At 42.5% G+C, this 12,799-nt stretch overlaps 1 protein-coding gene across 3 annotated transcripts in view; it reads left to right on the top strand.

Annotated features, from left to right (window-relative positions):
• The window catches only part of Lyplal1 (lysophospholipase like 1), a 28,134-nt gene extending 18,522 nt beyond the window's left edge, over window positions 1-9,612 (top strand). For all 3 annotated transcript variants that reach the window (XM_085687577.2, XM_048439495.3, XM_085687578.2), the window contains 2 exons: window positions 7,858-7,973; window positions 8,644-9,612. In XM_085687577.2, coding sequence (XP_085543703.2) covers window positions 7,858-7,973; window positions 8,644-8,883 — 356 coding nt within the window. In that variant the 3' untranslated portion in view covers window positions 8,884-9,612. The remainder of the gene's footprint in view (window positions 1-7,857; window positions 7,974-8,643) is intronic.
• Window positions 9,613-12,799: the final 3,187 nt, after the last annotated feature.

Genomic DNA, 12,799 nt, shown 5'->3' on the forward strand with positions numbered 1-12,799 from the left:
GAGAAAAATGATCTCAGGGGCTGAGGACTTCTTCTGAGGAAAGATACCCTCCAGCTGATCTGAAAGCAGGGCAAGAATTTGGTAAGTAAGAGAGAAGCCTGCTTGTGGAAGAAAAGCAAGGGACCCACCGCATTCCCATTGCAGGAAATGGTATTTGGCGTGCACCCCAGGACTAAGCATCACCAAATTGTACATATACAGCAGGTGATGTGTTCGGATGTTCACTTCACAAAGACACCAGCCATGCTGTGGAGGTGACATGCGAACATCCCTGGGACAGCAGGAAGGCAAACATGATAGATAACGAGATTCATAGAACAATAAACTGAGCTGTGGAGAAGACAGAGATAAGATGATTCCAAAGAAGAGTACAACTGACTGTGGAGCGGGCTATTAAAAATACATTTTCCAAGTTTGTTGCAAATGACTCACATTGTTCTCTTAATAGAAAATAGAAAACATTAGTAAGCCTCTGTTGTAAAGAAAGACCTAGGTGTGGCGCATCACGCCCATCTGCACTCTATGCACTGCCATACAATTCGTGAACTGGGCAAGGGGCTGGAGATTGAAACACACAAAGACAGACAGACAGAGACACGGGTCATCCTTGAAGCAGGAATGCCCTCTTTATTGTGTACCAGAGCCGCTTGTATAGTGATCCTTAACTGATAGCCACGCCCAGCCAAAGGCACCTGAAACCACTCTCCTGCCATCAGGCTCCTGAGGGTCTCATGCTCTCAGCAGCTGCAGCTGTCTCAGAGCAGAGGAAAACAAGTTGTTTATAAGAAGTTCAGGATCTGAGGGTTCACAGCTCCCAACACCTAGGCAAAAATTAGATGGGGGTACCCGTCTAATACACAGCTAAGTCGATCCATGGAGACATTCGTGAATCCTCATTGGGTGCATTAAGAATATAAGGCAATGTTCAGTTTACTTGTTTTTTGCACTATTTACAACAACGCAAGTTTAAAAAGGTTATGATAAAACACAGTCATGCAATTACTAACTTTCCAATTACTTTCTGAAAGTTGGCCAGATAGTCCCTGGTAGAAGCAGTGCTGAGTCCTGTACTGTGAGGAAATTTAACAGCATGAAATTGGCCTGTGTTCTGGCTTTCTCACACTGAGCACATTTTATAGCACGTGCACACCTCTCGGGTTTATTTCATGTACTTCTGTATGTTTGTATTTAAGAAGAGAAATAAAAATGGAGGGTGAGAGACTTCAGTGTGCACAGTTGTGCTGGGAGAGCCAGCGGTGATGGTAGCACTCTCCCTTAGCTGACGCTTAACCCATGGCAGCCGTTACACATCGGTGTCCTGCTCGGAAAATCTTGAAATCATAAGCTCTTCTTCTTTTCTTCCTTATATAGTTGTCCCATTGAGCCTTGCAGTGAAAAAGGTAGGAGATAATTATTTTCATTTCACCAGTGAAAGGACTAAAAGTCAGAGATTTTCAGTGACAGAGAGAGAACCTAGAACCCAAGTCCCTTGATTTAGTTAAGAACTTTCTGCCATAATCAGAATCCATTGATGGCCACTAGGTGGTGACAACTTGTTAAGAGAGAATATTGATAAAGGTTAGGTTCCATTTGGATCTAGGATGTATAGAATCTGACATCAGAATTGTGATCCTATGAGTATATGATCCAAATCTTGCAGCAGGGGGAGCGAGTGTTTATAGGACCACACTTATGTCCCATGTGTGACCTACATACTCATTCATCATGAGGGGCTCCCTTAAAATCATCATGGTCCATTCATAAAACTGCATGTTATAAAGCCATTAAATTTGCTGTCTACACTCAGAAGGCACTCAGGAAATGTTTATCCAATTTTAAATTTAGATCTTAACTTTCATATATCTTACAGTCCTATGGAAAGATTTTTCATAGGAGGGATCCACATAAGAAAGCAAGATACAATATAGATGAGTCCAACCGGTAAAACAAAATTTGATAACCTGCTAAATGGGTTTAGGTACTGCAAGTTTTAGGATTGGTTTCCTTTATTTGTTATATCTACAGAGGAAACACTTTACAGAATGAATGTGTGTTAATATATTAACATTATAATAGGTTTTAAAACAAAAGTAAAGCGGGCACCTGGAACTCACAAGATGCGGTCATTTTCTGAGCCCTGCCTTGGATCCTGCCTGGAGCTAACACGTGGAATGCTAGCATGATGGCATTGTTCCCTCTCCATATGTGCAAACACATGTATTTTAACTAACTGAAAATGACTCAGGATCCTTTCAGCGATGCTTGCCAGGCCTCCAAAGGCTTGGTTGGGACTGTTGTCCTAACACTTTTCTATAAAAGGGTGGAGATATTGTAACTTGCAAACTTGATAGGGGAGGAAATGCAGAAATAGACACGGTAGGCATGATTCGTTCATTCCCAGACTTCTGAGCCTTTCCTCGCGTTTGCAGAGGGTTAGAGCGCCATGGGCTAAAGTAGAAGGACTGAAATTTGGTGGTGAAGTTTATTGCCTTTTTTTTTTTTAAAAAAAAAAATCTGTTCCCATGATAGCAAACTTCATGGTTTTTATCATTAGGAATTTGCATTGAGATTGAACACATTAATTTTCCCAGTATAGATTTTTTTATAGATTGTTTCTGTTTTATTTTATATAAAGAGTTCATAAAGCCAAGTTTATTATTTTTTAACATGTTTTATTCAGCTTGTTAATCTTAAGTATATGTTAAATTGTTACCTCTTACTACCTTAAATACTTCACTAGCACCTATAAATGTCCACCATAACCGTTACCTACAATGAATTTACTATTTTCTATTTACTTACTGAGTAGTCTATTGTGGGCTGGAGTTTAGACTCCTAGATGAAAAATTGACTCAATAACTGGTCCTTTGTGTTCAGTTTTCTTCTTTGACAGAAAACATACAAAGTTCCTTTTCACAGTGTCCCATGCTAGTGGTGACAGCGCTGTCAAAGGCAGCAAGTGGGGAGCTGTGGTTACCTCACAGGGTTGTAAGTGGGTTAGGGACTTAAAATCGGATCTTAACAAGATTTTGATATGCCCTTGTCCCTTGTTTTCTGTTGCAACACACACACATACAGACACACACACACAAGGCTGAATGTCTGTAGGAAATCTTTGTGTTTTCTTTCTTCTCCTTTTTCTTTTCCTCCTCATCTCTGACTCCTTTCCCCAGCTCCCAGCTCTCTCTTCATTTCCTCCCTCAGGCTAGTCTCATCAAAGGACTCTGGATCCACACCAAGGCACCAGATTTCCTACTTAATAAAAAGGAAAGGTCAAAGGTGCATCATGTGTAAAGTTTTGTGGTTTTATAACCACTTTAGAACACGTTTTGGCCTATTTGTTTGATTTATGCCATATTTTTTGATGATCTTTATCTTAGTCTCGGGATTATATTTTATGAATTAACCCCTCTGGCTGAATTGGATTTTGAGAAGCTGTTTTCTCTGGCACACGCAGATGCTCTTCACTGCTTAAGGACTCTGCCACTAATAACTGTGACTCTTTGAATTCAGATGTAGGCTACCTAACAAAACAGTTTAAAGCTTAGTCTCCCATCACGGTAGCTGTCCTTAAGTGGCCATGGGCAGTGTTTGAGAAGATGTAATTCAAGCTCTTGAAAAGAGCAGCTCTGTTGTCTTGATGTCCACAGAAGATGGGTCCATCCCAAATCATGGCCATGCTCACATTGAACCCGTGATGCTTAACTTTGAATTACTCACACAGCAGCTGTAGGTCCCGACATCTAATCCACGGCATGAACACGCTTTAAATCAGACTGTGTGCTGAGATTTTGCTAGTGGCCTGGGACTGGTGTTTTTAGGAAGATAAGCTGTCAATGTTCGGGGCTGAGCAGACTGATCACTCACTCTGAATTTCCTTTTCTGTTGTGATGCTGTGTTGTTCAGGTTGACCTCAAATAGTCCTCCTGCCTTCTCCTCCTCAGTGCTTCGATAACAAAAACACCACCATTTGCAGCCCCAACCATAGAGACAGTTTTTTAAAACTTTACTATCATCTCAAATTAAATTGCCAGAAAATGACATTTCCTGATATAAATTTGCCTCCTTGCAGAAATATCGTTTTCAAACTTCAGTTTTCATTAACTTCATTTATCCAGTGAATATTTATGAAGCTCCTATTGTGCCTGGCCCTGGTCTAAGCATCGGAGATCTTTCTTCTCCAGTGCATGCTAAGCCGTTATGCTCTTTATTGAAGACTGCTTTATTAAAGTGTCAGTAGCAGAAGTGGCCACATGCACAATGTCTGGCTTTTGAGTTTTATGTTTAATAAAGATCCACTTAATAAATTCCATCAAGAAATTAAATGCTAGGAACAATTTCTAGCATGATTTATTATGATTCCTTCTGTGAAAGAATATTGCCTTGCTGCAGAGGAACAGTTAAACCTCCAGCGGTGGCTTGAGTTATCGCCCTGCCTATGTCAGGGCCTGCTCCTTCCCTCTCCTCGGCAGCCTCACACTTCCTCCAGGTGCCCCCCCACCTGTGTGCTTCTCTCTCTATGTCTGTTTCTCTGTGTCTCTGCTTCTCCCTCTCTCCCTCCCCTTTCTCTCTCTTTGCCTGTTTTTATCTCTCTGTGTCTCTGTTTCTCTGTGTCTCTGTGTGTTTCCCTCTATGTCTCTCTCTGTCTCTGCCTCTCCATCTCACTCTCTCTTCCTTCCCCACCCTCCCCCATGCACCAGAATCCTTTTTAGAGGCATAGCTCATGCTTAACCGTGTGCTTGCTTTACAATTTACACAAATACACAGATACATAAGACACAAAGGAAGAGGTCAAAGAGGTGGGCCTTCCCGACCCTGACCCATGAGGGTGGAGGAAAGCTGCAATTCTGTCCCGAGAGAACTTGGTCCTGCTCCTCGGCAAAAATGGATTTGTATACTTACGCTAAATGTAAACACAGAAAGCCTTTGAAGATTCAAGTTTTAGCACCAACCGTACACTGTTGATTCAGAATCTGTTGGAAATTCTCGACTGTGTACTCTAGCTCTCCAGTATTTCTGGAAATTAAGTCTTGGATTTTCATGAATTTTTTTTTCAGACATTCAGGTAAGACATGGCACAGGCAGACTGGAAGAAAGGTTCCTATATTTTCAGTCCAACCATCTTTCTATCAAATTTTAAGTTAGAAAATATTAAGAGAGGCTTATAAAATATCAATTTCTAAAATACCAAATTAACAGACATTTTTGGTTAGTTAGTTGGCTGGTTAGTTGGTACAGAGACAGGGTCTCATGTAGCCTAGGTTGACCTTGAGCTTCTGGTCCTCCTGCCTCTATCTCCTGTGAGCTGGCAATATAGGGACACACCGCCAGTGTGGATTCAGTCGTCACCATGTGCCTGGCACTGGACTGGGTGTTAAATAAACTGGCTAATGACCACATGCACTGGAGGGCACCGGCACTGCCAGCGGGTTGTTGTTGTAAACACTCAACCAGTTTCTGACAAGTGAAGGAAGACCTGCCTCTTCCCCTCGAGGTTGCAACATCGAGAGCACTCGTGTGTCTTCTGCAAATCAAAATGAGAATTTTTGCTTCAGACCTACATAATGTTGACTACTGTGTAGAGACTTGAGGAGAAAGAGGCCCAAAGCTAAAACTGTAGCAAAGTCATGTGAAAATAACGATGCCGAGACTCCATTCTGCATATTCACACATTCAATAGCTGGGAATTTTTAGTCTGTGCCAAGTTCTAGGGGACACATCAAGCATGCATCATTATGCAGCCGCAGCTACAGCCCGCTGACTGTTCCACACAGGCAAGGCAACACACAGTATCTTAAGATGTGCATCTTCTCCTCCCTGGCTAAGCTGTTCCTGAACCTTCCTCTACTGTCTTTGCATCCAGGGATGAATGAGTCTGCCATCCTTTAAGGTGGTTCTTGTCCACACCGGTTTAGTCACTAGAACACTAGATTCTAGTGCTATAGGTGAGCCATGCTATTTCTTTCTAAAATAATAAAATTATAGGCATAACAATAATTCTTATCATACATGGTTATTACTTACAAATTGTGCCTTTTAGGAGAAATCTAAACTTTTTGCAATCTGCCCTCTTTTATATATTTGAATCCAGTGCCCTAATTAATAGCAGCTGCCTTCCCCAGAGAAATAAATTCGCTGAATAAACATCAAAGGATAAGAGAAAAGACATTATACTCTGGGACAAGGATCTGGGTCCCAAAAGTCTTGACTTTACCCCTAAAATTAAGAACACCCCTCTAAGAAGGCCACCTGCTTTCTCAGGCCCCAATATTCTTGATGCATGGAGGAAGAATCTTATAAATTCACAGGACAGCCTCTGAGGAGGACTGAGATTGTTTTTATTAGGTGAAATAAGGCAGTAGGCCAAAAATTAGGAGAGTGAATTGTGTAGCAGAGTATAATTTTAAACTCTGTAAATGTGTGATTTGCTTTCATTATTTCTCATAGAATACAAACAAGATGCCTTCAACTCTCACTGAAGGCTAGGCCCACCACGCGGAGCTCTGAGCTCCAGCCATAGCCATGTGTTGCGTCCCCGCCTCTCTGCTCTTTCCCTTCATGCTGTCTCTAGTCTGTGCTGCATGTGTTTTCTCCTCAGCGTCCCCTAAATAGCAGTGTCTCCGTGTGCTGTTTTCATCTGCCTGTTTCTAGTGACTGCCACAGAATTCCACACTGAAAGACTGAGGCAGGAGCATCATGAGTTCCAGCCTGGGCTACATCGTAACCAAGGGCTGGCAAAGTTATCTGAGGCTTACAGACCGTGAGTTCCAGGCCATCCTGGGCTACATCATTAAAAAGCGGTGTCAGTGGTGGGGGGGGGGCGGTGACAAAGTTATTCCAGCCCTTGGAGCCCTTAAAGTAGTTAAGTAAATAAATGGTTTTTTTTCTCATATAGATGAGTAAATTTGATTTTATCTTGTCATTTTACAAAATAATACCATAATCCCAAAATGCTTGACCTAGCTCACCAATGTTTTTAATCACCTTTCCTAATGCAGAGGTCCCCAGGCGTCTGTTATGAGTGAGAGTGCAGAAACAGAAGTGTTTGTGGAGCCCATGGCCCAGCGACTGATACACAGAGGAACGGGCTGTTAACTGCAGGTGTTGTGTCAGGGTTCCTAGAAATAAAACCCAAACTCAGGCAGACACTGGAAGTTTAGCTAGGTCAAATTCATTCTATGATTATATTTCCAATTATAATAAATACTTTTCTTGATGGATGCAATTTCTCTCCTAACTCTGGCCATTTTGTAACCCATCTCTTTACCACTGATGTCTTGGCAATATTTCCTCATAGCAGGGCTGGTTCTCGGAGGCCTGAAGAAGATTGGTGGCTTCAATACAGATTGTCCCCAAAGGCGTAGTCACCGGAGAGTGGAACTGTTTGAAGGAATGAGAAGGACTAGGCAGTGTGGCCCTGTTGGAAGAAGTGTGTCACCAGGGGAGGGCTTTGAGGTTTCAGATGTCCACACTAGGCTCAGGCACAGTCTCCCTGACTCCCCTCCCCCATCTCCCAACTGGAGGATCAGAGTGTAGCTCTCAGCTACTTCTCCGGCACTATGTCTGCTTGCCTGCCACCATGCTCCCCGCCATGGTGATCGTGGTCTAACCCTCTGAAGCTGTAAGTGAGCCCCCGTTAAGTGCTTTCTTTTGTAAACGTTGCCGTGGTCGTGGTGTCTCTTCAGCAGCAGAGCAGTGGCTAGGATGGAGACTGACATCCTTTTTAGGAGTATATTTCCTTCCCATCTCCAGATGTCTTTAAAATGTTTGTGAAAGATTGGTACCTGCCTTATTCGGAGGTACCATGTGACATGTGTGCTCCCTTTTTCTGATCAGCATGTGCATTGTTTTCTTCAGGAGGATTTTCCATGGGAGGCTGCATGGCAATGCATTTAGCATACAGAAATCACCGAGATGTGGCAGGAGTATTTGCCCTTTCTAGTTTCCTGAATAATGACTCTGCTATTTACAAGGTAAGTTCCACGTTTAAAAACAAGTATAATGTGAAGCATAGACACACTGGGACCAAAATACAGTTGATAGTTAAGCAATGAAATGTGGTACCTGGTTGATGTAGATTAACTGTCCCTGGAATCCATGAGTGAATTTCTCCTGTTGATTCCAGGAGGCCTCTATGTTCAGCAGCGCCACCTTGAAAAGGACACTTTTAGGGAAGAGCATGTTTCGTGTTACGTGAGTCCTTTATACAGAACTAGAATGTCGAAGACTTGAGTCAGACTTGCTTATAATGAGCCTGCTCAGAAATCAATTATAAAGCTAATGTTCTGCAGCAGTATTCAAGCATATGGCTGTTTGTTACAGCTCCATTACCAAAAGTCGAACGGAGCATTTGAATTGACTTTTCCCTTCAGCTGGGCCTCAGCTCGGTACTCCTCCCTCTTTCTCTCCCCATGAAGAAGTCCATCTATGCATTTCACTCAGTTTGCTGAGGAAATGCCTTATTGGCCTTTGAAGAGTCCTCAGTGGTGCGAACATAGGGCACACATCCACACCGTCCTCCTGGAGGCCCGCCCACCAGCTTCCACTGCACACCTGGCCGGGCTGCACCTCTGGAGAGCTCCCTCTCATTCCCTTTGAGCAGCTGAAGTAAACTAGGTGTGGTCTCTGTGTCCCACTCCCCAGGATCTCCTGCAAACTGAGGGCGCACTCCCCGAGCTGTTTCAGTGCCACGGCACGGCAGATGAGCTGGTTCTTCATTCTTGGGGCGAGGAGACAAACTCAAAGCTGAAATCTCTGGGAGTGAGCGCGGTCTTCCACAGTCTTCCAGATCTTTACCATGACCTGAACAGAACTGAGCTGGAGAGGCTGAAGTCGTGGATTCTTACAAAGCTGCCAGGAGAGACTGACGGGCAGAACAAATGAATTCTCACTGCCATATTGATTATTTTCTTACACTTAAGAATATTTCCTTATTTGATCCTCAAAAAAATTAAGGTTTGTGATACATCCAGCACTCCCATATTATGTGAATGGAATTTATGGTATCTGTCTGTTTGCGTTCAACAAAATGGCCTCGAGAATCACCCGTTGTAAATGTCAGCTGTATTTTGTGGCCGCAGAGATGCCATTTTTATGGACACACTGCACTTTGCTTGTCCATTCGCCGCAGATTTGGGTCACTTCCTGTGTGGGACTGTCATAAGTAGGACTGTTGTGAGCATCCATCCTCACAGTGGGCAGTGTATTGTATTGTGACCTGAACCTGTCTGGTTGTTTCTCAGTGTAGTGTTACCGTTTTCCATACCAGTCGGTAGGGTGGCCTCTGAAGCCCAGTTCTTCACCATAATTCCAATCTGGCCATTCTAGTGGCTGTGTGGTACTTGGTTTCCAAAGTGTTTGATTTCTATAAGGCAAGGTCGATTTCCATTTTCTTGGTGCCAGCAATGTGATACAGAGTCCTACCTACACTGGAGGATTTTCCCACATTTGTGAAGAATCAGTTTGTCCTCCCCAGTTTGTTTCTAGATTCTTTATGAAATGTGATTTACTGTTAAATTACAATAACAAAATACAAATAAATTTACTTATTAAAATATCTAGTTCCATAAAGGGTATTATGATCATATTAAAGATAGAATTAATTAAGATCAATATCTGGCATTGTTTTTTAGATGAGTTATTATATACACTTAAGGATCTTTAAGTACTTTAAAACAAACTTACAAAATAATAAGTCTTTTCATGGTTTTCACACACATGCATTGTACTTTGCTCACATTTTTTTCCTCATAAGCCTCCCTGCACCTCCCCTCACTGGTTCACTTACTCATGTCAAATAGTCCCTTCTGTTTTCATTTAGTGTACAGACATACATATGTGTGTGTGTGTGCGTGCGCATGCATGTGGACGTGTGTGTGTGTGTGTGTGTGTGTTTCTTACGAGAGAACACATGATAATGTGGCACTTGTTCTTCACCACTGAGCCATCTCCCAGCCCAGGGTCAACCCAATAGTTAATGAAAAGCTCCTTTCATAAGTGGGAGTGACGGCGACCTGAGGGAATCAAATCCGAACTCTTTGGGACACCTCCGTGTAGAAGCCACCTTTCTTTGCCTTATTGACAGCCTCAGTTATACAATCTGGGAAGTCCAAGATCAAGACACAGGCAGAATAAATGATCTGGTAAAGACTTGAGACTTTGCTCAAATGGTGCCTTGCCGCATGATAGAGAGGGAACACAACGAACACCAGGGAGTGGTATTCGGTACTTGTTTCATTCCTGGACTTGACAAGAACTGGATGAATGGTTTATTTGGGTTCATACATGGAGGATATTTGGAGACTGCCTGGTGTCCAGAAGAGCTCTCACCTTTAAGTGGGACTTCTATATCATAACTCTCCCCACAAGGCTAGGGATCGTGTTAGAAGAGGAGGAGGAAAGATTGTGAGAGCCAGAAGTAGTGGACATATGCAGTGAAACTGTTTCCTAAAAAATGGCAGGACCATGGCACGCATAAACTCACAGTAATGCATTCACAAGATCAAGTCAGCAAAAATCCCAGCACGAATGGGGAGATATTAGCAACTGGTGATTGCTGGGAATGAAGCTTTCTTCAGATGCGAAGCCCCCGAGAGCCTGCCCATGCCCCTACACCCATACACAGAAGGCAGTACTCAATGATTTTTCAAAACAAGAATGTCTGATGTGATGGAAAGACAAGAAGGACATAGAGGGAAAGGATTGGGGGATACAGTTGACTGAACGCATTGTATACATTACGAAATTCTAAAGCAATAAGGAAATGAAGCCTAGCTGTACAAAATTTACTGTCTTTTTATTTTTAGTCTTCCGAGCCAAATCCCAGTTTTCCTAGTCAGTTGTAGGCTTGTTCAACTGAAATGAAGAGATATTACCGATGTTTTAGCCACCTGACATGTTAATTCTAGAAGCCCTTGGCATCTTTTCTTGGTGGAATTGAAATTTTTAGATGCAAGTGTTCAGAGAGATGGAGCCCCCTCGGATGTTAGGTATTTATTCTACCATGTTCTTTATCATGTGACAAGAGCATCAGGAGTGTTACAAAGAAGCTCAGCTGACAGGGGCAGTAAGTAAATAAATACTCCTAAATACTTTCAAGAGCAATAAACCTGTAGGTAAGTCAAGAATGAATTTTGTAAATGGAAAATAGAAAATGTGTGATTTTCAAATATTTGAAATCAAATGTATGATTTCAAATATATGTCTGCCTTGAGTGTTTTAGCATCTTAATTATCCTATGAACTGTCAAGTGTTTGAGGGAGACCGGTTAAGAATGTCATACTTGTACTGTAGGAGGCGAGAGTACTTTATTGCTGGACGGGAACTCAGAGATTGTCAGTTTACATATGTGGACACTTGAGGTGCAAAGAAGCGCAATGATGCTCATGGTCCTGGATATGCAGGACCAGTGCACAGTTGGCCTGACTGCTGCTGTTTTGGCTAAGCTACCCACCACGATGGAAAGTATAGCTAAAATTTCATATGAATTAAAACTTCTACAGTAGGAGCTATTTACTTTCCTTTGTAAATACAATATACTCATGGTGTTTGTGGTCCATGATTTTTGCTGGTTTGCTAAAGGGATGAGTTGGGTTGGCTTCCATGTGCCTCAGTATAATCATGGAAGGTCCAGTCCCTGTTTACAATCCTGGTGGATATTTGTATATAAAGATATTCTTAAAAATTGTTCATCATTTCTCTTAGAGGTCTAATTTCTGAACTGCAATGGGCGTGTAGATACTGAACTAAAACAGTCTAATAATTTATTCAGAATTGCTGCTTTAGTGGATTGCCCCAACCCTACTTCTCTGTCTTGTGACCTGTTTCCAGTGCCTTGGCACCCGCATGATGACTTCTCTGTACCCTCCTTAGATTCCCCTTCCCTTGTCTCCATCAGGTCAGTTAACTTGCAGTTTTCCTGTTCACTGAGACATCCTTTTCCTGTGCCCTCCAAACCCTACTCATTGTCCCTATAGTTTTGGCCCCCTTGTCCTGGGTTCAGTGGTTCCCCTGTCTCTGTTCTTTCCTCTCATCCTTCTATTTGTTCTATAATGTGCCACCAAAGCCTGTGCCAGTTCCTAACAAGTCTTGCATGTTTCCAGTTTGCTCTGGTTTTGGAAAATCTTTCATATTCTTGGTGGGAAACCCTTCGCAATCTGAACCTTGTCTATTTCAGCCACTCCTGTCATAACACATGCACACAGTAACTCTCCTCTCTCCCTCAACTAACTCTCTCTCTCTCTCTCTCTCTCTCTCTCTCTCTCTCTCTCTCTCTCTCTCTCTCTTTCTCCTGAGAAATGGCAAATCCTTTCACAGCTTTGCCTATAGCCTATTAATCCCTCTGACTGGAGCACTATCATCGCCCCCAAGTGACAAAACTTGTATATTTCAGACAGTTATTGAGAGGCCCCACTTCTTTTAAGCAGAAGTAACAAGTCCTTCTTTATTCTGTATTTATCTTTTAATATATCAATCTGCATTCACTCCAAATTGAGTTGAAGGGCAAGGATTAGAGTTCTTGGTGCCTACAATGTGTTAGACTATGCTAGTCGTATTATTTCTTTTGGGATTGCCTATCCATTAGACTTATTTGATTGTCTTTTATTGTTGTTTGTTTTTGAGACAGGGTTTCTCTGTGGCTTTGGAGCCTGTCCTGGAACTAGCTCTTGTAGACCAGGTTGGTTTTGAACTCACAGAGATCCACCTGCCTCTGCCTCCTGAGTGCTGTGATTAAAGCCATGTTCCACCACTACCCAGCTTGATGGTCCTTTAAAATTCATAGGAACTAGGGATGCTTTCC

Source organism: Myodes glareolus, chromosome 5 (assembly GCF_982192425.1).
Source record: "Myodes glareolus chromosome 5, mMyoGla1.1, whole genome shotgun sequence".
Classification (NCBI taxonomy): domain Eukaryota; kingdom Metazoa; phylum Chordata; class Mammalia; order Rodentia; family Cricetidae; genus Myodes; species Myodes glareolus.